The 26,981-nt window shown below is 40.7% G+C and overlaps 1 protein-coding gene across 1 annotated transcript in view; it reads right to left on the bottom strand.

The window, feature by feature from the left end:
• Window positions 1-870: 870 nt before the first annotated feature.
• LOC130868443 (protein LLP homolog) overlaps window positions 871-26,981 on the bottom strand; it is an 80,320-nt gene continuing 54,209 nt past the window's right edge. The window contains exon 2 of the mRNA XM_057760670.1: window positions 871-1,246. Coding sequence (XP_057616653.1) covers window positions 871-1,246 — 376 coding nt within the window. The remainder of the gene's footprint in view (window positions 1,247-26,981) is intronic.

The raw sequence follows: 26,981 nt of genomic DNA, 5'->3' as shown, positions 1-26,981 counted from the left end.
CTTTGGCAAATGGGGCCTTATTCAGAAAGTTCTTTCCTATATCGACATATTGTAGTATATTAGCTATGTTTTCTTCTAGCAATTTTCAGATTTTTACGTTGAGGTCTTTGATCCATTTGGAGTTAGCTTTTATGGAAGGAAATAAGATCTATTATTTCATTCTTCTGTATGTGGACATTCTTGTCTCTCCTGACTTTGGTGAGATTGCTTCAAGCTTTTCTCTATTTAGGATGATGTTGACTGTAGGTTTTTCATATCCAGCTTTTAGTACATTGAGGTATGTTCCTCTAGTTCAGTGGTTCTCAACCTCTCTAATGCTATAACCCTTTAATACAATTCCTTACATTGTGGTGAATCCCAACTCTAAAATTATGTTGTTGCTACTTCATAACTATAATTTTGCTACTTTTATGAATCTTAATGTAAATATCTGATATGCAGGATATATGATATGTGACTCCACTGGAGGTCACAACCCATAGGTTGAGGACCACTACTCTAGCTCTATATTCTTTTTTTCTTTTATCAGAGAAAATAATTTATTCAAATTCCCAAAACAAATGAATTATTCTTGTTTTGAATTACAGGTGTAAGATGAAACTAAAGTATGAAAACAAAGAGCTTCCATTCAGAGAGAGCTGAAATCAGTGAAGAGAATCCTAACAAATGAACTTCTGTCCCATGAATACTTCCCAGTTTGTTTGTTTTTTTGTGGTTTTTTGAGACAGGGTTTCTCCGTGTAACGGTCCTGGCATCTGCTTTTTAGACCAGGCTGGCCTTGAACTCACAGAGATCTGCCTGCCTCTGCCTGCTGGGATTAAAGGAGTGTGCCACCATCACAGGGCCGGCTTTCTTTCCAGTTTATAAGGTCTAACAGGCCAGGCCCTTTGCTGCCTTGGCTCTGCTTTTCCCCCGTTTTTTCTCACTTTTTGCCTTCAGTCTTTTTCTTTGCCTCTGGTTCATCCATACTGGGTACTGTCCATGTTCGCCTGGAAGAGTCTTTCTCTTTCTCTTAATTTCAGTCTCCATTTTCATGTCATCCTTTTTACCCTCCACCACACACTGCATTTTCTCCTGGCACTGTTTGGGTACCACCACAGTCGCTATTTCTTCAACATCTTTCATTAAAGCATCCCCGTCAACTTTGAGAATACTTTTCAGTCTGTTGAGCTCCCTTGGGGCATTCTTCTTTCTCTTTTCAGCATGCATCTTCCTTTTCCACTTACTCCGTAAGCTTTTAGCAATGCTTTACCTGAGAAACACGACAGTACGCCATGCGTAGGATGCTCTAGTTCCATATTCTTTAGGACTTTTATGATGAAGGTACATCAAGTTTCAGCAACAGGTTTTTCGGCGTCTATGAGATGATCTTATACTCTTTGTCTTTAAGTCTGTTTATGTGGTTTATGATATTTATTGACTTGTGTATGTTGAACCATCCTTGCACTTCAGGGATAAAGCCAACTTGGTCACAATCAATATTATTTTAATCTATTCCTGTATTCTGTTTACAGGTACGTTATTGACCATTTTTGAATCTATGTTCATTGGGAATTTTTGTCTGTAGTTTTCTTTTTATTTTGTTTGTACCTGGCTTTGGGATTAGAGCAACACTGTCTTCATAGAAGGGGTTTGGGAGTGCTCCTTCTGTGTCTTTTTGAAAAATAGTTTAAAAAGAATTGATTGCAGCTCTTTTCATATCTGTGCATCCATCTGGCAAGGACATATCTTTGGAAGGCTATTACTGTTTCAATTTTTTCATTTGTTATGTGTTATAACTGTTTAGGTTATTGACTTCTTGGTTTAAGTTTGGCATTTTGATTGAATCTAAAATCTGAAAATTCATCTATTTCTTTTAGGGATAGGTTTTTAAAATGTCCATTTTCTTGGTGTTTATTGTAGCCTTCCCTGCTCATTCCTGATTCTATTAGTTTGGGTCCTTTCTCTCTTTTTCTTTCTTTCTTCCCTTCCTTCCTTCCATCCATTCTTCCTTCCTTCCTTCCTTCCTTCCTTCCTTCCTTCCTTCCTTCCTTTCTTTCTTTCTTTCTTTCTTTCTTTCTTTCTTTCTTTCTTTCTTTCTTTCTTTCTTTCTTTCTTCCCTTTCTTCCATCTTTCCTTCCTTCCTTCCTTCCTTCCTTCCTTCCTTCCTTCCTTCCTTCCTTCCTTTCTTTCTTTCTTTCTTTCTTTCTTTCTTTCTTTCTTACTTTCTTTCTTTCTTCCTTTCTGTTAGTTGTAACAAGAGTCTGTCAATCTAACTTTTTTAAAAAACCAGCTCTTAGATTCATTGATTCTTTGTGGGTTGTTTTTGTTTCTATCTCATTAATTGCTACTCTGATTTTTATTATTTCTTACCATCAATTACTTTTGGATTTGGTTTGTTATTTTTCCACATTTTTTATTTGTATTGTTAAGTCATCTATTCATGCTCTTTCTGTTTTTGTTGTTAATATAGGCTCTTAGAGAGATAAATTTTCTTCATAGGTATGTTTTCAATGTGTCCCAGAAGTTTTGTTGTGTTGTGTTTCATTTCCGTTTAGTTTCAGGAATAATTTTTATTTCATTCTTATTTCTTCTTTGACCCATTCTTCAATTGGTAATGAGTATTTTAATCTACATGATCTACCAGAGATTTGTTTTCTTTCCCTTTTAATTTTTATTGCATTGTAGCCAGATAAGATACACAGAGTTACTTCAGTCTTTTTGAATTTGCAAAGATTTCAAATGTGGTCCCAGAATGTGGTCTGTTTTTCAGAAGCTTTTGTGTGCTGCCGAGTAGAATGAAAATTGTTTGGTGCTTGGATGGAATATTCTATAGATATCTGCTAAGTCCATTTGCTGTATGATGTTAGTTCATTTTGTTGTTTCTCTGCTTACATTTTATTCAGATGACCTGCCAATTAGAAAAAGTGTATTGAAATGCCCTATTCTTACTATCTTGGTCTCAACCTGTGTCTTTAAATCCAGTAGCACATTTTCTTTTTACGAAATAGGGTACACCAGCGTTTGGTTCATATATGTTTAGGGTAGTAATGTCTTCTTAGTTAACTTTTTCATTGATTAGAATGAAGTGTCCCCATTTATCTCTTCTGTTAGGTTTTAATTTGAACTCTTTCTGTCAGACATTAGAATTGTGATGTGTGACCTGCTGTTTCCTTGTCCCATTTGATTTTTTTTGTCCATCCTTTTACTGTATGGCTGTACCTATTATTAAACCTGCTTTTTTTAGGCAGCAGATATATTTTGTTTCTTGATCCATCTAGCCTTCCTGTTTCTTTGAGTGAATAATTGAGGCCATTAATATTTGAAGTTATTATTAGAATTTGTGTATCACCTGTGGTCATTATGTTGTCAATTTTTTTGTGTGTGAGAGACCACAACAGTGTGTGGTCTCGTTGCTACAATGGATTTTAGTAATTATGGCTTCACATTTCTTTTCACAGACATATAAACTACTTAATATAGGATTAAACCTTCCTATTTAAAGACAGTTTTAGCTTATTGTATAAGATATGATGAACAATAACTTAATCTTAACTTATTCACTAGCTGAAGTTGTGCACAGACCTCATTTACAACAACTAATATATGTTACATTTACAACAACTAATATATGTATGGAATAGTATAGTGATTAAACAATTTAGAAATTGTTTAATAACTTGAATATTTACTACTTTTTCAATCTTGTGTAAGTTACTTAACCTCTTTGTTTAACTTGTATCCCCCTTAAAACAGTGACAATCAGTGACAATAATACCTTGAGTTATTTTGAAAGTTCAAATACTTAGTAATTATCAAGTTAATGAATATAAAATTCTTTAAACACTCTAGTCAACACAATTATGTAAGCATGAAATAAATTGAATACATATAGGAAAGAAATATCTTAGTACTTCTTTTCTTTGGCTATATTGTTCTTCCTTGGCTATGATGATAAATGTCGACCACCTTGACGGGTTACTCTGTCTAGGGTCTGTAACCCGCCTGGCTGGTCAGTTATTCCAGGGTCATGGAGAGGTACCACCTGAAAGACATGGGCTGATGAGAGGAATGAGGCTAAGCATATTTGTCGAAGCCTCCATTTATTAGAGTCATGGTTACAGCTTATATAGCCCCTGGATGAGGAGCTTGGGGGGCTGGGGTACGGGATCTTGCCACGTGGTCCATGACCGTCATGTAGGCCAAGAGGTTACGATCGGTCAGGTCACGATTCCTTGGTCAGGAAGTCACAAGTTGACACACCTAGTTCTCTAGATAGTTTGGAATGTGAGGCGGGTTCCGTTAACAGATAGCTCTCTATTAACAGTTAATTTGGGTGTGGGATAGGCTTTGTCAATAAGACTATTCTCAATACAATTGAGAAGTAGAGCTCTCTGCAAAACTCCTCACGGCAGTGCTTCCTGTAAATTTTGGGGGGACATGGCTCCTGACAGATAAACATTCTAAAAAAGGATTCTGGAAAGCTGCTTCTAACTGATTCTGATGCTACTTGGCTATGTGACCTTGCACAAACGATCCTGCCCTCTGATCTTGTTTCTGCATCTGTAAAATGCTCTGATTGGGTAATACAATTAGCTAGTGCTCTTCTATCACTAGCAGTTTAGAAACTAATTCTTTAGTACTGTGTTATGAACCTACTCTTATATGCCTTCATGTATAGACTGTTTACATATACCCAAGATGTGTTACTGCCAGGCATTATTTCAAACCCTGGCTACAGATTCTGGGAGAAAGAACTGGACTTATATATTTTGGCATGTTAAAGGAAACATATTCACCTAATTCATAATATTGATGAAGTTCTTCCTTTCCTTCTTACCTCTCTTCTAAGTCTTTTCCAAGTTTGCCACAGTTATCGCTTGGCTTTTGATCTCGATGATGGAGGTTTCCTGTCCATAGTTGTCTTGCTCATGTTGGCTGGTAGAGTTTTGGTTTTCTTGATGCTCGATATATTGATTCTTTTTTTTTCTTTTTTCTTTTTTTTTATTAATTAATTTATTTAATTATTAAAGATTTCTGCCTCTTCCCCACCACCACCTCCCATTCCCTCCCCCTCCCCCAATCAAGTCTTCCTTCCTCCTCAGCCCAAAGAGCAAGCAGGTTTCTCTGCCCTGTGGGAGGTCCAAGGACCACCCACCTCCATCCAGGTCTATTAAGGTGAGCATCCAAACTACCTGGGCTCCCACAAAGCCATTACATGCAATAGGATCAAGAACCCATTGCCATTGTTCTTCAGTTCTCAGTAGTCCTCATTGTCCATTATGTTCAGCGAGACCGGTTTTGTCCCATGCTTTTTCAGTCCCCGGCCAGCTGTCCTTGGTGAGTTCCCGATAGAACATCCCCATTGCCTCAGTGTGTGGGTGCACCCCTCGCAGTCCTGAGTTCCTTGCTCGTGCTCACTCTCCTTCTGCTCCTCCTTTGGATCGTGAGACTTCAGTCCAGTGCTCCAATGTTGGTCTCTGTCTCTGTCTTCTTTCATCGCCTGATGAAGGTTAATATTCAGGGGGATGCTTATATGTTTTTCTTTGGGCTCACCTTCTTATTTAGCTTCTCTAGAATCACGAATTATAGTCTCAATGTCCTTTATTTATGGTTAGAAACCAAATATGAGTGAGTACATCCCATGTTCCTCTTTTTGGGTCTGGCTTACCTCACTCAGGATAGTGTTTTCAATTTCCGTCCATTTGTATGCAAAATTCAAGAAGTCATTGTTTTTTACTGCTGAGTAGTACTCTAATATGTATATATTCCATACTTTCTTCATCCATTCTTCCATTGAAGGACATCTAGGTTGTTTCCAGGTTCTGGCTATTACAAACAATGCTGCTATGAACATAGTTGAGCATATACTTTTGTTGTATGTTTGGGCATCTCTTGGGTATATTCCCAATAGTGGTATTGCTGGGTCGAGAGGTAGGTTGAACCCGACTTTCCTGAGAAACCGCCACACTGCTTTCCAAAGTGGTTGCACAAGTTTGCATTCCCACCAGCAATGGATGAGAGTGCCCCTTTCTCCACAACCTCTCCAGCAGAGGCTATCATTGGTGTTTTTGATTTTAGCCATTCTGACAGGTGTAAGATGGTATCTTAATGTTGTCTTGATTTGCATTTCCCTGATTGCTAAGGAAGTTGAGCACGATCTTAAGTGTCTTTTGGCCATTTGAACTTCTTCTGTTGAAAAGTCTCTGTTCAGCTCAGTGCCCCATTTTATAATTGGATTGATTAACCTTTTACGGTCTAATTTCTTGAGTTCTTTGTATATTTTGGATATCAGACCTTTGTCAGTTGTGGGGTTGGTGAAGATCTTCTCCCAGTCAGTGGGTTGCCTTTCTGTCTTAGTGACAGTGTCCTTTGCTTTACAGAAGCTTCTCAGTCTCAGGAGGTCCCATTTATTCAATGATGTCCTTAGTGTTTGTGCTGCTGGGGTTATACGTAGGAAGTGTTCTCCTGTGCCCATGTGTTGTAGAGTACTTCCCACTTTCTCTTCTATCAGGTTCAGTGTGTTTGGACTGATATTGAGGTCTTTAATCCATTTGGACTTGAGTTTTGTGCATGGTGATAGATATGGATCTATTTTCATTCTTCTACAGATTGACTTCCAGTTTTGCCAGCACAATTTGTTGAAGATGCTCTCTTTTTTCCATTGTATACTTTTAGCTCCTTTATCGAAAATCAGGTGTTCATAGGTTTGTGGGCTAAAGTCAGGGTCTTCTATTCTATTCCATTGGTCGACTTCTCTGTTTTTATGCCAGTACCAAGCCGTTTTCAGTACTGTAGCTCTGTAATAGAGTTTGAAGTCAGGGATGGTAATGCCTCCAGACGATCCTTTATTGTATAAGATTGTTTTGGCTATCCTGGGTTTTTTGTTTTTCCATATAAAGTTGATTGTTGTCTTCTCCAGATCTGTGAAGAATTTTGATGGGATTTTGATGGGGATTGCGTTGAATCTATAGATTGCTTTTGGTAGAATTGCCATTTTTACTATGTTGATCCTCCCAATCCAAGAGCAAGGGAGATTCTTCCATTTTCTGGTGTCCTCTTCAATTTCTTTCTTCAAAGACTTAAAGTTCTTGCCAAATAGATCTTTCACTTCCTTGGTCAGAGTTACCCCAAGGTATTTTATGCTATTTGTGGCTATCGTGAAAGGTGATGCTTCTCTGATTTCCCTCTCTGCTTCCTTATCCTTAGTGTATAGGAAGGCAACTGATTTTTTGGAGTTGATTTTGTATCCTGCCACATTACCAAAGGTGTTTATCAGCTGTAGGAGTTCTTTGGTAGAGTTTTTGGGGTCGCTTATGTATACTATCATATCATCTGCAAATAATGAAAGCTTAACTTCTTCCTTTCCAATATGGATCCCCTTGATCCCCTTATGTTGTCTTATTGCTATTGCCAGAACTTCAAGCACTATATTGAAGAGGTATGGAGAGAGTGGACATCCTTGTCGTGTTCCTGATTTTAGTGGGATGGCTTTGAGTTTTTCTCCATTTAATTTAATGTTAGCTGTCGGCTTGCTGTAAATAGCTTTTATTATATTTAGGCATGACCCTTTTATCCCTAATCTCTCCAAGACCTTTATCATAAAGGAGTGTTGAATTTTGTCGAATGCTTTTTCAGCATCTAATGAAATGATCATATGGTTTTTTTCTTTCAGTTTATTTATATGGTTGATTACATTGATAGATTTTCGTATGTTGAACCAGCCCTGCATCTCTGGAATGAAGCCTACTTGATCATAATGGATAACTTTTCTAATGTGTTCTTGGATTCGGTTTGCCAGTATTTTATTGAGAATTTTTGCGTCGATGTTCATGAGTGAGATAGGCCTGTAATTCTCTTTCTTGGTTGGGTCTTTGTGTGGTTTTGGTATCAGGGTAACTGTAGCTTCATAAAAGGAATTTGGCAATGACTCTTCTGTTTCTATATTGTGAAATACATTAAGAAGTATAGGTATTAGCTCTTCTTGGAAGTTCTGGTAGAATTCTGCATTGAAACCATCTGGCCCTGGGCTTTTTTTGGAAGGGAGATTTTTGATAACTGTTTCTAATTCTTCGCGACTAACAGGTCTATTTAGATCGTTCACCTGGTCTTGGTTTAGGTTTGGTATATGGTACTTATCTAAAAAAGTGTCCATTTCTTTTGCATTTTCCAGTTTTGTGGCATACAGGCTTTTGTAGTAAGATCTAATGATTCTCTGAATTTCCTCTGTGTCTGTGGTTATGTCCCCCTTTTCATTTCTGATCTTATTTATTTGCGTGTTCTCTCTCTGTCGTTTAATTAGTTTGGATAGGGGTTTGTCAATCTTGTTGATTTTCTCCAAGAACCAACTTTTTGTTTCATTGATTCTTTGGACTGTTTTCTGTGTTTCTATTTTGTTGATTTCTGCCCTCAGTTTGATTATTTCCAGTCTTCTACTCCTCCTGGGCGCGTCTGCTTCTTTTTTTTCTAGAGCTTTCAGGTGTGCTGTTAAGTCCCCAATGTATGCTTTCTCCGTTTTCTTTAAGTGGGCACTTAGTGCTATGAACTTTCCTCTTAGCACTGCTTTCATCGTGTCCCATAGGTTTGAGTATGTTGTCTCTTTGTTTTCATTAAATTCAAGGAAGACTTTAATTTCTTTCTTAATTTCTTCCTTGACCCAGGTGTGGTTCAGTAGTTGACTGTTCAGTTTCCATGAGTTTGTCAGCTTTCTGGGGGTAGCTTTGTTGGTGGCTTCTAACTTTAATCCGTGGTGATCTGATAAGACACAGGTGGACACTGATATTTTTTTGTATCTGTGGAAGTTTCCTTTGTTTCCAAGTATGTGGTCAATTTTCGAGAAGGTTCCATGAGCTGCAGAGAAGAAGGTGTATTCTTTCCTATTTGGGTGGAGTGTTCTATAGATGTCTGTTAAGTCCATTTGATTCATTACCTCCAACAATTCTCTTAATTCTCTATTAGTTTTCTGTCTGATTGACCTGTCCATTGGTGAGAGCGGTGTGTTGAAGTCTCCTACTACTAGTGTGTGTGATTTGATGTCTGCCTTGAGTTTTAGCAGTATTTCTTTTACATAAGTGGGTGCTTTTATATTAGGGGCATAGATATTCAGGATTGAGACTTCATCCTGCTGAATCGTTCCTGTTATGAGTATAAAGTGTCCCTCTCGATCTCTTCTGATTGATTTTAGTTTGAAGTCAGTTTTGTTAGAAATTAGTATGGCCACACCTGCTTTTTTCTTAGGACCATTTGCTTGAAAAACCTTTTCCCAACCCTTTACTCTGAGTAGATGCCTGTCTTTGTGGTTGAGATGAGTTTCTTGCAAACAGCAGACTGTTGGATCCTGTTTTCGTATCCAATCTCTTAGCCTGTGCCTTTTTATTGGTGAATTGAGACCATTAATATTAAGTGATATTAATGACCAGTGGTTGTTAACTCCGGTTATTCTTACTGCTTTTGGTAGAAGAGTTTGTGTGTCTCCCTTCTTTGAGTTGTGCTGTTGAAGGGTCGCTAGATGCCTGGGTTATTGTAGGCAGTGTTGGCAATGTTGGATTCCTTGGGTTGTGATTTTCCTTCTATTACTTTCTGTAGGGCTGGATTTGTGGCAACGTATTGTTTGAATTTGTTCTTATCCTGGAATGTCTTGTTTTCTCCATTGATAGTGAACGATAGCTTGGCTGGGTATAGTAGTTTGGGTTTGCATCCATGGTCTCTTAGTTTCTGTAGTACCTCTATCCAGGACCTTCTGGCTTTCATGGTTTCCATAGAGAAGTCAGGTGTAAGTCTGATAGGTTTACCTTTATAAGTTACTTGGCCTTTTTCCTTTGCAGCTCTTAATATTCTTTCTTTAATCTGTATATTTTGTGTTTTGATTATTATATGGCGAGGGGACTTTTTTTTTGATCCAGTCTGTTTGGTGTTCTGTATGCTTCTTGAATATTCAAAGGAATATCTTTCTTTATGTTGGGGAAGTTTTCTTCCATAATTTTGTTAAAAATGTTTTCTGGACCTTTGAGCTGTGCCTCTTCTCCTTCTTCTATCCCTATTATTCTTAGGTTTGGCCTTTTTATTGTGTCCCATATTTCCTGAATGTTTTATGATGAAAATTTGTTGGTTTTGGTGTTTTCTTTGATCAGTCCGTTTATTTTCTCTATGTTGTCTTCAGAGTCTGAGATTCTTTCTTCTATCTCTTGTATTCTATTGATTATGCTTGTTTCTGTAGTCTCTGCTCGTTGACCTATATTTGCCATATCCAGCTGGTCCTCAGTTTGTGTTTTCTTCCTTGCTTCCATTTCAGTTTTCAATTCTTGGACTGTTTCCATTACCTGTTTGATCGTTTTTTCTTGGCTTCCCAGGGTATCATTTACGTATTTACTCATTTCTTCAAACTTTTTGTTATACTTCTCATCCATTTCTATGAGGGCGTTTTTTACATGTTGTTTAAGGGACTCTATTGCTTTCAAAAAGTCAGTTTTTTCCTCTTCTCCTGTGTTAGGGTGTTCAAGTCCTTGTGTTGTAAGATCACTGGGTTCTGGTGTTTTCATGTTGTTTTTCAGATTGTTGGGTGAATTCTTGCCTTGGCGTCTGCCCATCTCCTCTTACCGATGCTATCTATTGGGTTTGATTTAATTGTAGCGGGGCAATCTGCTCTCAGTGCAGGCTTCACTGTTTCTTGCCCGCACTATCCTGCATCCAGTGCCTCCGCCACCCGGGCCTGCCTGCCGGTGCCTCCGCCGCCCGGAACTGTCTGTGCGCCGGTGCTTCCACCGCCTAGGCCTGCCTGCCGGTGCCTCCGCCACCTGGGCCTGCCTGCGCGCCGGAGCTTCCACCGCCTAGGCCTGCCTGCCGGGCCTGACTGCCGGTGCCTCCGCCACCCGGGCCTGCCTGCCGGTGCCTCTGCCTCCCTGGCCTGCCTGCGCGCCAGTGCTTCCGCCACCTAGGCCTGCCTGCCGGTGCCTCCGCCACCTGGGCCTGCCTGCGCGCAGGAGCTTCCGCCGCCTAGGCCTGCCTGCCGGTGCCTCCGCCACCCGGGCCCGCCTGCACGCCGGTGCCTCCGCCGCCCAGACTTGCCTGCGTGCTGGTGCCTCCACCACCCGGGCCTGCCTGCGCGCCGATGCTTCCGCCGCCTAGGCCTGCCTGCTGATGCCTCCGCCGCCCGGGCCTGCCTGCGCCGATATATTGATTCTTATATTATCAAGAGGTTTTAAGTTTCTTTCTTTGAAAACTGTGTGCGTGCATGTGTGTGTGTGTGTGTGTGTGTGATTACTCTATCCTCTTATCCTCTCTTATCTTTCTTCTCTTCCTGTCATAATCTTCTGCTTATTATCTTTACCAGCCCCTTTCCCAGATTTATAACTTTTTGTTTTATTTTATGATCCATTTAGTCTAATCAGGCCATCTATGAGACCATTGCATTGATAATTCCCATTTGGAATCTATTAGGATAAATAATAGGCGGTACACAGTTAAGGCTCTGGCTCGCCCTCTCTATGAATAATGTATAAGTAGTAAATAGTTCAGCAGGGAAAGGTAGAACCCACCTGTGATTTTCATTTGTTTGGTTTGCCTCGCCAAAACCTCTTAGGGAAGACATTTGAGTTTTACAAAATACTTAATCTAGAAAACTCCTTCCCAAGGCCACCAAGATGGACAGTAGGTAAAGGCACTTACCAGTAAGCCTGATTATCTGAGTTTCATCCTTGAGACTCTCATGGTCTAAGCAGAGAATGAACTGTCATTGTCCTCTGATCTCTACACAAGTGCTATGGCTGATAGATTCAGGGAGGGTAAAGGGACTGGTAAGGAGGACTGGGGGTTGATATAGATGGGAGGAAGATCAAAAATGGTGAGAGAAGACAGTAATCATGTGTACGTGTGAACACACATGTAATAAAAAGAAGATCTTTCTTAGCATTGGGTGTCATACTATCTTACCACTTGAGAGGTTGTGAGAGGAGGCTTGTGATTTCCAGGACAGGCTGGATTACATAAAAGACCCTGCCTCAAAAAAGAAAAGAAAATTATTCCCTCTTGGAACATGTGTGTGATACCCACATCTGCCTGACTTTTGTAGATATGGTTGAAATCTTCATAAAAGACAATTCGAAATAAATGGAGAACTTAAACGTCACAAACAGCGAGAAGAATTGACTGTTGAGACCATTCCAGGCACAAAGCAGTAAGTCTAGACCGCTGAAAGAACACATTCAGGCTCCATGGTTACAAGAAACATCAGCAAAATGGATAAGAGGATAATTTCAAAGCCTAACCCCCACACACACGATTCTAGACACATTATCTCTTACTAATTCTGTTTCTATGCCTCTCCCTTTCCCTCTCATTCTGGCTCAAGCTCTCACTCACCTTGAACTCTCAGCTTTATCTCAGTTTTGAGTCGGAGAGTAATTGTCCTACATTCTTTTCTTTGTTGTATCACCAGCGGGCATATGTTTTTTTTTTTTTCATTTCTTTTTACATATCAAGTCCACATTTAGAGTTGTTAGAATTTCAAGAGAAAGAACGATGGATTAGAATTGTCATTTGTGGTCCAAATGTAACCTCAGATGATTCACTTCTCAGAATTTGGATTTCTTCATTCTCAGGCTTGAATGATTATGCCTTCAAATGGCTTAAAGGGGTTAAATAGCTAATAGTTATGAACCACATAGTGGTTAATAGGCATAATATTGATCGCTAATCATTTAGATAAGTAATTTGGTAGAAAAGGAAGTTTTGTTGTCCCCTGAAAATTCTGTGAGTTTTAAACTTCATCACAGTATGTTTGTAGTCATTCACTCAGATCTGATCTACTAAAGCTACTGCTCTTGTATGTCAAAAGAGAAGGAAGGGCTGGAGCGATGGCTCAGCTGTTAAGAGCACCTGCTGCTCCCACAGAGGACCCAGGTTCAGTTTCCAGCATTCACATTGCTTTTTATACCTTCTCTCTAATTCCAGTTCTAGGGAATAAAATGCCCGCTTCCTGTCACTGAGAGCAACAGGCATGTAGGGGATACCCATACATACATGCAAGCAAAACACTCACACACATAAAATCAAAATGAATTCATTGAGAGAGGGAAACAGACAAGGCATACAGACAGAAACACTTCCTAACACTGAGTTGCCTACTGTTATTTTATCATTATTTTTCTTTAAGTTTGGGAGACCCCCCCCCCATGTGTCTCATCAAAGGATGGTTGTTGGCTACAGATGTGATTATGTTTCTGGTGATAACTGTGGTCATCGCTGAGAGTCAGGGACACTGATAGTGGTAGAACTGTGCCATTATTGTGTTTCTTTTCTGTTTTACAGATGGCATTCCATCACATTCCTACTGGGGAGAAGTTGCCCATCACTAATAGGGGCTGTCCTCAGGTTCTCCACTGTAAGAACATTCAGGTAGCATACTTTGTTTAGACTTGTGTTTTAAAGGTTTACTTCATTGTTAAAAATCTAAATCCATTTGTTTCTCAAAAAGGCATACTGGACTGATCATGGATTGTAAGGTGAGAAAATTTGCATTCAGATTCTTCCACTTACCAGTTGATTTGTGACAAGTTATATAATATCTGGACTCAGTTTATTCATTTGTAAAAGTGGGTAAATGTATTTTCTTCAAAGATGTTTTTTGAGGCTTAAATACATCAATGCATTTTATTATGTGCTTAGCAAACAGCTAATAGATATTTCCTTCTCATGTCTACTGTTGTCTGTAACCTTTATGTTTTGCGCACAGTTACTACTTCTACTATCAGTTCCTCCCGAGAAGATTAAGGGAATGTATTTGAACATTTTATAATAGTGATATTTCTACCTTTTTTTTCAGTCTTATCTCTAAGCCATCACTCCTGGGCAGTAACCTACTGTGACTCAGTCTTTGTGCTTTCTATAATCTTAAGTTTCTCATCCATTTTATAATCTTCTCATTTCTCATAATAATTGCTCACTGTTTACTGATATTTTATTGGCAGAGCTACTTGCCATTCACCTATCACTTTATAAGGTTTTGATAGGGTTCATCTTTGGAACAGTCATCGCTCCATAAAGGGTGAAGGGTCAAACAGTGTAGATTGCATGTTGCTTCTTGTGAAGGGAGGAAGCAGAATTGATAAGAGGGAAAAAAAAGTCTGTTAATGTTTTCCCGTATCATCAGCTATAATCTAGATTGGCCTGGCAAGAACAATGTAAAAACAGTATTAATGTGCAGCATGTTCCAACAAGCAGCACAATTAGGAAATATGCAAGCTCATTTTTTTTTTAAAAAAAAAAAACCTTTTCTTAAGCCATGATATCCTAGCATGTGAAACCTAAAACCGCTGTTCAGTCTTTCATTCAACACCATCATTACAGCATGCCAGACAGGATGTTCTCAGTTGACGTTGGTGTCACAAAGATAAGAATATTAATAAAAAAGAACTTAAAGATCTAAGCATTTTCTTATTCCTCCTGAAAATCTAATACTGTAGATAGGTCACTGTCTTTTTATGGATTTGTCTGGCAAGTATTCATTTTGAGAGAGAGTGATCCTTGTGTTCACTATTTGCTGATATTTAAGTTTCATTTCTTGCTTAGTTCCATGCTCAACTTTATTTTTTTAGCATACATGAAGATCTTTATGCTTTGTCCTATAATCCCAAAACTTCAAAAGAGATGAGGGAAAATCAAGGATAGATTCGTCCTCTTCTTTTTATTCCTCCTTCTCCTTCTACTATTTGTTATCAAAAGTTGGGAATGTTGAAGCTGTATTGTCAAGTCTATGATGTTATAATATTTCATCTTTGGAAAGATTCATCTTGTTATCCACTGAAGGGTTTGAGTAAGTAAGTGTCTCTATTTTCTCTCTTATTCTCTCTCTAGTTCCCTGGACTTGATCTCCTTGTATAGCAGGGGATGAACTTGAACTTCTGATCCTCTTGCCTGTATCGCCTGAGTGCTGGGATTACAAGTATGTACCGCCATGGACAGTTTTATGTAGTTGTGGGGATTGGACCCAGGGCCTACTGATTGCTAAACAAACACTCTAAAAACTGAGCTATAGCCGGGAGGTGGTGGAACACGCCTTTAATCCCAGCACTCAGGAGGCAGAGCAGGCGGATCTCTGTGAGTTCGAGGCCAGCCTGGTCTACAAGAGCTAGTTCCAGGACAGGAACCAAAAAGCTATGAAGAAACCCTGTCTCGAAAAAAAAAAAAAAATGAGCTACACCCCCAGTTCCTATACCTGTCTTTTTAGCATAAGTAATACCTAAAATGTGAGCTTCTGGATGCCTGTACTAGTATATAGTATATCAAGGCACTTCAGATATGCCTACTAAGAACTCATTATATGACTTGTGAAAGAGTAAATTGTATTTTTTCCTCCATCTTCAATTGCACCTGTATTTTTATATTTGAACCTATTAATTGAGTTTTACTGTCTTTATTGTAAGAGATTGCTAACTATAGCCTCTTTCTAACAAGTGAAATAAATGTAAAAATAATAAGGAGCTTATTGTCTTTAGACATACAGTATATACCTTCCTTGAAATAATGCTTCCTAAATCTGTTTCCCTGAGAAATATGGTTGGGAGTTTAAAATTCAGAAGTAAAAAAATGTGTACCTTTGCTCTCTAACCTCTGTAAAAAGTTCATTGAGTTAAGTAAGATTATCTGATAGGAATTAAACTTAACTGTAGAATACTTCAGTGTAATTCCCACCCTGGCACTGAGAGCTGTATGATCTAAAGCAAACCATTGCACTTTTCTGAACTTCAGTAGTTGTGGGAAATTTATACAGGATCATATGAGGAAGGACACACACACACACACATAAATGTAAAATATATTGATTGCAAAATGTTATCTAGATGTTGTGGTATTTTAGTGTTTCTATTGCTGTGAAGAGACATCATGACCAAACCAACTCTTAAAAAGAAAAAGCATTTAATTGGGGTGGCTTACTTATAGTTCAGAGGTTTAGTCCATTACCATCTTACTGCAACATGGTGGTGTGCAGGCAGACATGGTGCTGGAGAAATAGCTGAGCATCTTACATCTTCTTCACAGGAAGTGGTCTGTCTCACTGGGTGTGTATTGAGCATATGTGAGACCTCAAAGCCTGCCTCCACAATGATACACCTTCTCCAAAAAGGCCACACCCACTCCAAAAAAGTCATACTTCCTAATAGTGTCACTCTTCTTGCTGTTTGAATAAGAATGGCCCTCATAGGTTTATACATCATCTGTATGGTGGTCATTATGAGTGGTGCTACATATTACGGGCTATGGTCTTATTGGAGGAAGTGTGTCACTGAGGGTGGGCTTTGGGGTTTCAAATGTTCAAGTCAGTCCCATTCTTTTCTCTTCCTGTTTCCTGCAGATCTGGATGCAGAATTCTCAGCTACTATGTCTGCATGCATGTCACCATACTCCCCACAGTGACAATAATGGACTAAATCTCTGAAATTGTAAGCCAGGCCCAATTAAATGCTTTCCTTTGTAAGAGTTGCTGTAGCTGTGGTGTCTCTTCACAGCAATAGAACACTGACTAAGATGATTAAGCAATTTTTAGTGTGTCCATTTGTTTCTCTTCTATGGGTTCCAGCTTAGTCTGAAATTATATAATAAAAAGGTTTATTTTTATAAAAGTGCGTTCAGAGACTGTAGTTTTCTCAAGAACAGGATATCCTTGATTCTTTCTCTCTGTGTTTAAAATGATTTAAGATAATGGGATGAAAGCACTTAGTTCCTTTGTGTTTGAATTGCTATAATTAGGAAGTCGTAGTATTTACCTCTTATGTTCACTCTGAGTTTTGAAATCAGAAAAATAGTCAAATCTTGAAAAGATCAACTATTCAAGTGTTAGAAATTATAGTAATGCAATGTTGTACCTTTATTTCAAAGTAACAAAACATACCTGCTATATAGCTATGTTATTTTTATATTGAAGCATCTTGAAATGTAGCAACCTTGTGATTTGGCATTAACCTCTGAAACCATTGAATCTCATTCTTGGGATTTCTGAATCTTTCCTTTTTATTGAATTCCATCTCTACTGTTTTATGTAGATGTTAATATTACTGGGTTTATATTAAATGGCAAATTTTCAGAAAAAAAATAATCAAAGCATTATATATCAAGAATAGAATTTTTCGGTTTTTTTTCAAGACAGGGTTTCTCTGTGCAACAACCCTAACTGTCCTGGAACTATCTCTTGTAGACCAGACTGACCTCGAACTCATAGAGATCCACCTGCCTCTGCCTCCTGAGTGCTGGGATTAAAGGTGTGCGCCACCACCTCCTGGCTAAGAGTAGAATTTTATTGAAGGCCTGCGCCCTACTTCCCTTTGTCCCTGGCTCATTGGGGCATCCAGGAGTTCCTGTGTAGGTGCCGAGAAGTTTCATCGGGACGGGTGAGTGTGTGCTATCCTGGGGCAGACGGTCCCGGTAGAGAGCACAAACGCCCCTCCCCCAGCTCCTGCTGCAAAGCTTTCTCTCCTACACACCCGCCCCCACCCCCACCCCCAAGCCTGCCTTGTCTGCAAGGTCCTTTACTGTGGAACAGTTTCCTGCCCTTTCACTGAGGCTACCAACCCAGAGTAGTGAGGGCCTGACTAGAGGGCAGGCCTCAAGGTCCCCGCCAGGGAAAGCGGGCCCCCGCTGCTGGGGCTGCAGTCTCTGCTGTGATCTCCTGGACCTGCTCTGCCTGCGCCCTACTTCCCTTTGTCCCTGGCTCATTGGGGCATCCAGGAGTTCCTGTGTAGGTGCCGAGAAGTTTCATCGGGCGGGTGAGTGTGTGCTATCCTGGGGCAGACGGTCCCGGTAGAGAGCACAAACGCCCCTCCCCCAGCTCCTGCTGCAAAGCTTTCTCTCCTACACACCCGCCCCCACCCCCACCCCCAAGCCTGCCTTGTCTGCAAGGTCCTTTACTGTGGAACAGTTTCCTGCCCTTTCACTGAGGCTACCAACCCAGAGTAGTGAGGGCCTGACTAGAGGGCAGGCCTCAAGGTCCCCGCCAGGGAAAGCGGGCCCCCGCTGCTGGGGCTGCATTCTCTGCTGTGATCTCCTGGACCTGCTCTGCCTGCGCCCTACTTCCCTTTGTCCCTGGCTCATTGGGGCATCCAGGAGTTCCTGTGTAGGTGCCGAGAAGTTTCATCGGGACGGGTGAGTGTGTGCTATCCTGGGGCAGACGGTCCCGGTAGAGAGCACAAACGCCCCTCCCCCAGCTCCTGCTGCAAAGCTTTCTCTCCTACACACCCGCCCCCACCCCCACCCCCAAGCCTGCCTTGTCTGCAAGGTCCTTAGCTGTGGAACAGTTTCCTGCCCTTTCACTAAGGCTACCAGCCCAGACCAGTGAGTGCCTGACTAGAGGGCAGGCCTCAAGGTCCCCGCCAGGGGAAGCAGGCCCCTGCTGCTGGGGTTGCAGTCTCTGCTTGTGATCTCCTGGACCTGCTCTCCCTGCCCCCTATTTCCCTTGGTCCCTGGCTCATTGGGGCCACCAGGAATCCCTGCATAGGTGCTGAGAAGTCCCATCTGGATGGGTGAGTGTGTGCTATCCTGGGGCGCACTGTCCCGGTAGAGAGCACAAACGCCCCCCCCCCCAGCTCCTGCTGCAAGGCTTTCTTTCCTACACACCCGCCCCCCACCCCCACCCCCAAGCCTGCCTTGTCTGCAAGGTCCTTTACTGTGGAACAATTTCCTGCCCTTTCACTGAGGCTACCAACCCAGAGTAGTGAGGGCCTGACTAGAGGGCAGGCCTCAAGGTCCCCGCCAGGGAAAGCGGGCCCCCGCTGCTGGGGCTGCAGTCTCTGCTGTGATCTCCTGGACCTGCTCTGCCTGCGCCCTACTTCCCTTTGTCCCTGGCTCATTGGGGCATCCAGGAGTTCCTGTGTAGGTGCCGAGAAGTTTCATCGGGACGGGTGAGTGTGTGCTATCCTGGGGCAGACGGTCCCGGTAGAGAGCACAAACACCCCTCCCCCAGCTCCTGCTGCAAGGCTTTCTCTCCCACACACCCGCCCCCACCCCCACCCCCAAGCCTGCCTTGTCTGCAAGGTCCTTAGCTGTGGAACAGTTTCCTGCCCTTTCACTAAGGCTACCAGCCCAGACCAGTGAGTGCCTGACTAGAGGGCAGGCCTCAAGGTCCCCGCCAGGGAAAGCGGGCCCCTGCTGCTGGGGCTGCAGTCTCTGCTGTGATCTCCTGGACCTGCTCAGCCTGCGCCCTACTTCCCTTAGTCCCTGGCTCATTGGGACATCCAGGAGTTCCTGTGTAGGTGCCAGAAGTTTCATCGGGACGGGTGAGTGTGTACTATCCTGGGGCGGACGGTCCCGGTAGAGAGCACAAACGCCCCTACACTAAGGATACCCAACCAGAGCAGTGAGTGCCTGCCTAGCGGGCAGGCCTCAGCAACCCCCGAAAGGGAGCGCAGGCACCTCCAGCTTGTACTGCAGTGTCGCCTGTGTTCTACTTGACCCCGCCCGACCCCTTGCATTCGGCCTTCTTTACGCGGGTCATTGGAATACCACGCATCCATGTTTTGGTGTTGAGGAGTTCACCTGGAAGAGAACGGTTCCTGCCCCTACACTGAGGAGATACACCTAGAGAGTTAGTCACAGCAAAGACTGGTCCAAGACATCAGGCCTCTCCTGGCTCCATTTGAAGGAAAAGATGGGCAGGCGCCAATGCAAGAATTCCCCCAACAACTTGAAAGGCAACGTGACATCACCAGGATCCAGGAATCCCGAAATGAGAAGTGTACACCCTAATCCAGAAGAATTAGAAGAATTCGACTCAAAAGTGAATTTTATGAAAATAATAGAGGACCTTAAACAGGAGGTGAAAAACTGCCACAACCCAATTAGAGATTACAAACAAAAAGGTAGAGGAAATGAATAAATCTCTCAAAGATACCCAAGAAAACCAAGAGAAACAAGAAAAAGTAATCAAACAGGTAAGGGAAAACGGTTCAAGACTTGAAGAATGAAGTGGAAGTAAATAAAGAAAACACAAACCGAGGAAGGATGGAGATGGAAAATTTGAATAAACGAACAGGAACTACAGAGACAAGTACCACCAACAGATTACAAGAGATAGAAGAAAGAATCTCAGACACTGAAGATACCATAGAGAAAATAAACACTCTCATCAAAGAAAACAGCATAACCAACAAATTCTCATCACAAAACATTCAGGAAATCTGGGACACAATAAAAAGACCAAACCTAAGAATAATAGGGATAGAAGAAGGAGAAGATCTACAGCTCAATGGTCCAGAAAATATATTTAATAAAATTATAGAAGAAAACTTTCCCAACCTTAAGAAAGATATTCCTTTTGAAGGTCCAAGAAGCATACAGAACACCAAATCGACTGGATCAAAAAAAAACATCTCCTCGTCATATAATAATCAAAACACAAAACATACAGAATAAAGAAAGAATATTAAGAGCTGCAAAGGAAAAAGGTCAAGTTACCTATAAAGGTAAACCTATCAGACTTACACCTGATTTCTCTATGGAAACCATGAAAGCCAGAAGGTCCTGGATAGATATACTGCAGAAACTACGAGACCATGGATGCAAGCCCAGACTTCTATACCCAGCCAAGCTTTCGTTCACTATAAATGGAGAAAACAAAATTTTCCAGGATAAAAACAAATTTAAACAATACGTAGCCACAAATCCAGCCCTTCAGAAAGTAATTGAAGGAAAATCACAAACCAAGGAGTCCAACAATGCCCACAATAACTCAGACATCTAATGACCCTTCACCAGCACAACTTGAAGAAGGGGAAACACACAAACTCTACTACCAAAGGAAAGAAGGAAAGAAAGGAAAAATGACTGGAGTTAACAACCACTGGTCATTAATATCACTTAATATCAATGACTCAACTCACCTATAAAGAGGCACAGGCTAAGAGATTGGATACGAAAACAGGATCAACATTCTGCTGCTTACAAGAAACACACCTCAACCACAAAGACAGACATCTACTCAGAGTAAAGGGCTGGGGAAAAGGTTTATCAAGCAAACGGACCTAAGAAACAAGCAGGTTGTGGCCATACTAATTTCTAAGAAAGTTGACTTCAAACTAAAATCAATCAAAAGAGATGGAGATGGACATTTTTTTACTCATAACAGGAACAATTCACCAGATGAAGTCTCAATCCTGAATATCTATGCCCCTAATATAAAAGCACCCACTTATGTAAAAGAAACGTTACCTAAAACTCAAGGCAGTCATCAAACCACACACACTAATAGTAGGAGATTTCAACCACTCCTCTCTCACCAATGGACAGGTCAATCAGACAGAAACCCCTAACAGAGAAATAAGAGGATTAAGGGAGGTAATGAATCAAATGGACTTAACAGACATCTATAGAACATTCCACTCAAATAAGAAAGAATATACCTTCTTCTCTGCAGCTCATGGAACCTTCTCGAAAATAGACCACATACTCGGTAACAAAGCAAACTTACACAGTTACAAAAAAATATCGGTAACCACCTGTGTCTTATCAGATCACCATGGATTAAAGTTAGAATTCAACAACAATGCTATCCCCAGAAAGCCTATGAACTCATGGAAATTGGACAGTCAACTACTGAACCACACCTGGATCAAGGAAGAAATAAAGAAAGAAATTAAAGTCTTTCTTGAATTCAATGAAAACGAAGACTCATCATACTCAAACCTATGGGACACTATGAAAGCAGTGCTAAGAGGAAAGTTCATAGCATTAAGTGCCCACATAAAGAAAACGGAGAAAGCACACATTGGAGACCTAATAGCCCACCTTAAAGCTTTAGAAAGAAAAGAAGCAGACTCACCTAGGAGAAGTAGAAGACTGGAAATAATCAAATTGAGGGCTGAAATCAACAAAATAGAAACACAGAAAACAATCCAAAGAATCAATGAAACAAAAAGCTGGTTCTTGGAGAAAATCAATAAGATTGATAAACCCCTATCCAAACTAATCAAACGGCGGAGAGAGAATACGCAAATTAACAAAATCAGAAACGAAAAGGGAGACATAACCACAGACACAGACGAAATTCAGAGAATCATTAGATCTTACTACAAAAACCTGTATGCCACAAAATTGGAAAATGTAAAAGAAATGGACACTTTTTTAGATAAGTACCATATACCAAAGTTAAACCAGGACCAGGTGAACAATCTAAATAGACCCGTTAGTCGCGAAGAATTAGAAGTTGTTATAAAAAACCTTCCCACCAAAAAAAGCCCAGGTCCAGACGGCTTTAATGCAGAATTCTACCAGAACTTCCAAGAAGACCTAATACCTATACTCCTTAATGTATTTCACAATATTGAAACAGAGAAGTCATTGCCAAATTCCTTTTATGAAGCTGAAGTTACTCTGATACCAAAACCACACAAAGACACAACCAAGAAAGAGAACTACAGGCCAATCTCACTCATGAACATCGACGCAAAAATACTCAATAAAATACTGGCAAACCGAATCCAAGAACACATTAGAAAAATTATCCATTATGATCAAGTAGGCTTCATCCCAGAGATGCAGGGCTGGTTCAACATACGAAAATCTATCAATGTAATCCATCATATAAATAATCTGAAAGAAAAAAACCATATGATCATTTCATTAGATGCGGAAAAAGCATTTGACAAAATTCAACATCCCTTTATGATAAAGGTCTTAGAGAGATTAGGAATACAAGGGTCGTTCCTAAATATAATAAAAGCTATTTATAGCAAGCCGTCAGCTAACATCAAATTAAATGGAGAGAAACTCAAAGCTATTCCACTAAAATCAGGAACACGACAAGGTTGTCCACTCTCTCCATACCTCTTTAATATAGTGCTTGAAATTCTAGCAATAGCAATAAGACAACATAAGGGGATCAAAGGGATTCAAATCGGAAAGGAAGAAGTTAAACTTTCATTATTTGCAGACGATATGATAGTGTACATAAGCGACCCCAAAAACTCCAGCAAAGAACTCCTTCAGCTGATAAACACCTTTAGTAGCGTTGCAGGATACAAGATCAATTCCAAAAAATCAGTTGCCCTCCTATACACAAAGGATAAGGAAGCAGAGATGGAAATCAGAGAAGCATCACCCTTCACGATAGCCACAAATAGCATAAAATATCTTGGGGTAACCCTAACCAAGGAAGTAAAGGATCTATTTGACAAGAACTTTAAGTCAATGAAGAAAGAAATTGAGGAGGATACCAGAAAATGGAAGGATCTCCCTTGCTCTTGGATAGGGAGGATCAACATAGTAAAAATGGCAATTCTACCAAGGGCAATTTATAGATTCAATGCAATCCCCATTAAAATCCCATCAAAATTCTTCACAGATCTTGAGAGGACAATAATCAACTTTATATGGAGAAACAAAAAACCCAGGATAGCCAAAACAATCTTATATAATAAAGGATCGTCTGGAGGCATTACCATCCCTGACCTCAAACTCTATTACAGAGCCTCAGTATTGAAAACAGCTTGGTATTGGCATAAAAACAGAGAAGTCGATCAATGGAACCGAGTAGAAGACCCTGATTTTAACCCACAAACTTATGAACACCTAATTTTTGATAAAGGAGCTAAAAGTATTCAATGGAAAAAAGAGAGCATCTTCAACAAATGGTGCTGGCAGAACTGGTTGTCAACGTGTAGAAGAATGAAAATAGATCCATATCTATCACCATGCACAAAACTCAAGTCCAAATGGATTAAAGACCTCAATATTAGTCTGAACACACTGAACCTGATAGAAGAAAAAGTTGGAAGTACTCTACAACATATGGGTACAGGAGATCACTTCCTACGTTTATCCCCAGCAGCACAGACATTAAGGGCAACATTGAATAAATGGGACCTCCTGAAACTGAGTAGCTTCTGTAAAGCAAAGGACACTGTCACTAAGACAAAAAGGCAACCCACTGACTGGGAGAAGATCTTCACCAACCCTGCAACAGACAAAGGTCTGATCACCAAAATATATAAAGAACTCAAGAAACTAAACTTTAAAATGCTAATGAACCCAATAAAAAAATGGGGCACTGATCTGAACAGAGAATTCTCAACAGAAGAAATTCAAATGGCCAAAAGACACCTAAGGTCATGCTCAACCTCCTTAGCGATAAGGGAAATGCAAATTAAAACAACTTTGAGATACCATCTTACACCTGTCAGAATGGCTAAAATCAAAAACACCAATGATAGCCTTTGCTGGAGAGGTTGTGGAGAAAGAGGCACACTCATTCATTGCTGGTGGGAATGCAAACTTGTGCAACCACTTTGGAAATCAGTGTGGCGATTTCTCAGGAAATTAGGGATCAACCTACCCCAAGATCCAGTAATACCACTATTGGGAATATACCCAAGAGATGCCACATCAAATGACAAAAGTATCTGTTCAACTATGTTCATAGCAGCATTGTTTGTAATAGCCAAAACCTGGAAACAACCTAGATGCCCTTCAATGGAGGAATGGATGAAGAAAGTGTGGAATATATACATATTAGAGTACTACTCAGCAGTAAAAAACAATGACTTCTCGAATTTTGCGTGCAAATGGATGGAAATAGAAAACACTATCCTGAGTGAGGTATCCCAGACCCAAAAAGAGGAACATGGGATGTACTCACTCATAATCGGTTTCTAGCCATAAGTAAAAGACATTAAGCATATAATGTGCGATCCTATAGAAGTTAAATAAGAAAGTGAACCCAAAGAAAATCATATAGTCATCCGCATGGAGAGGGGGAAGTAGTCAAGATTGCAGGGCAAAAAATGGGAACTTGCGGGTGAGGTGGCATGGGGCAAAGGGGAAATGGGATGAGAAATATGAGAAGGGGAGGATGGGAGGAGCTCGGGGGATTGGGATGGTTGGGATATAGGAAGGATGGATACGGGAGCAGCGAAGTATATATCCTATCTAAGGGAGCCATCTTAGGGTTGGCAAGAGACTTGACTCTAGAGGGGTTCGCAGGTGTCCAGGAATATGTCCCCAGCTGGTACCTTGGGCAACTAAGGAGAGGGAACCTGAAATGACCCTATCCTATACTGATGAATATCTTGCATATCACCTTAGAACCTTCATCTGGCGATGGATCAAGGTAGAGACAGAGTCTCAATTTGGAGCAACGGTCTGAGCTCTTAAGGTCCAAATGAGGAGCAGAAGGAGGGAGAACAAGAGCAAAAAATCAGGACCACGAGGGATGCACCCACCCACTGTGACAGTGGAACTGATTTATTAGGAGCCCACCAAGGCCAGCTGGTCTGGGACTGAATAAGCATGGGTTGATTCCGGACTCTCTGAGCATGGCGGTCAACGAAGACTGATGAGAAGCCAAGGACAATGGCACTAGGTTTCAATCCTAATACATGAACTGGCTTTGTGGGAGCTTAGCCTGTTTAGAAGCTCACCTTCCTGGACGTAGATAGAAGACCTTCGTCTTCCCGCAGGGCAGAGAATTTGGACTGCTCTTCAGTATCGAGAGGGAGGGGGAATGGTGTGGGGGGAGGAGAAGAGGAGTGGGGATAGGGGGAGGGGAGTGGGGGGAGGGGGCAATATTTGGGAGGAAATGGGAAACGGGGAGCAGGTGGAAATTTTAATTAAAAAAGAATTAAAAAAAAAAAAAAAAAAAAAAAAAAAAAAAAAAAGAATTTTATTGAAGAAACATTCAAGATGCAACATGTGGAACTAATATCAATGATGAGCTTCTGCCAGACAAATTTTTGGTAGTCAATTTTTGTATGCTATAGGTACTAGACCAACGGTATCTGCTGATCACTTCTTTGTTATTATTCCTTTCTACTTTGTCGAGTTCCCCTTCCCACATTTTGACACTTCTGCTGTTATTCAGAAAGTAAAGTTTGCATAGGTGAGTTTATTTTTGCCACACATTATGTCCCTTTGTTGTATCTTTATGAAGTCTATTGCTGGCCAGCAAAACTGTGAGAAGATATTCCAAATAATCTAGTTTTGTTACTTCAATGTGATAACTTGAGTTTATTGATATAATTTTGTTGGACACCAACAGGCTTGTGTATTTCATTGCTATCTTGTGATTGTTAGTATCTTTATTTAGAGCTATGCCTTAGTGAGGTGCTTATACCTTAAGAGAATTTTCTGCCTCATTTTTGTGATATCTTACTGGTTATTTTCTGGCACAATCTAGGACTGACTGTGCTCAAAAGGGAAAATAATTTCCCTTTCAGATAAGTAACAATCCTTTATTTGCTCAAAAATGTGCTATTTTTTTTCCAGCCAAAATTGTGTCAGAAGTTCTGGTATGGGAGTTTAGTAAAGTCTGTCTCTTTCATAAAGATAAATAATCTTAAAATGGTAAGGAGGAAGAAACTTCTTTTTGTAGTAGATGGAGACCATTACAGAGAGTCACAACTAGTTAAAATGCAGAGGACAACAAACTGTGGGATGCTCAGCTCAAATTGATATATCTGTACACAACCCCTAAACTTAAGGCTCAGGAAACATCATGGAAGAGAGAAGATTATTAAGAGTCAGAAGACCAGGATATCTGCTGTGAGATTCTACAAATAAAATGAAGCTACAGTCATAAATTCTTAACTTTATTGTCACCTAAACAAGGCCTGACACAATGACAGCACCAATTGATATTTCAGTTTGAATGAGGATGATCTCCATAGACTCTTATTGTTAAATGCATAGTGGAACTGTTTGGTGAGAATTAGGAGATGTAGCTGTGTTGGAGGAGGTGTGTCATTCGCTGGAAGCAGGCTTTGGGGTTTCAAAAGCCCACACCAGGATCAGTTAGCTCTCCCCTCTTTCTTTGCTTATGGATCCAGATGTAAGCTCTCAGCTACTGCTCCAGTGCCATGTCTGCCTGCCTGCTTCCATGCTCTCCACCATGATGGTCGTGAATTCACTCCATGTAAGCCCCTAATAAACTCTTCTATAGTTGACCTTGGTCACGGTGTTTATTCACAGCAATTGAAAAGCAACCAAGACACCAATGTGGATGTGGTAAATCTCACAAGTCCCCATCA

Source organism: Chionomys nivalis, chromosome X (genome assembly GCF_950005125.1).
Source record: "Chionomys nivalis chromosome X, mChiNiv1.1, whole genome shotgun sequence".
Taxonomy (NCBI): Eukaryota; Metazoa; Chordata; class Mammalia; order Rodentia; family Cricetidae; genus Chionomys; species Chionomys nivalis.
Note: the sequence above shows the minus strand (reverse complement) of the source record. Positions and strands in the feature narration are given on the sequence as shown.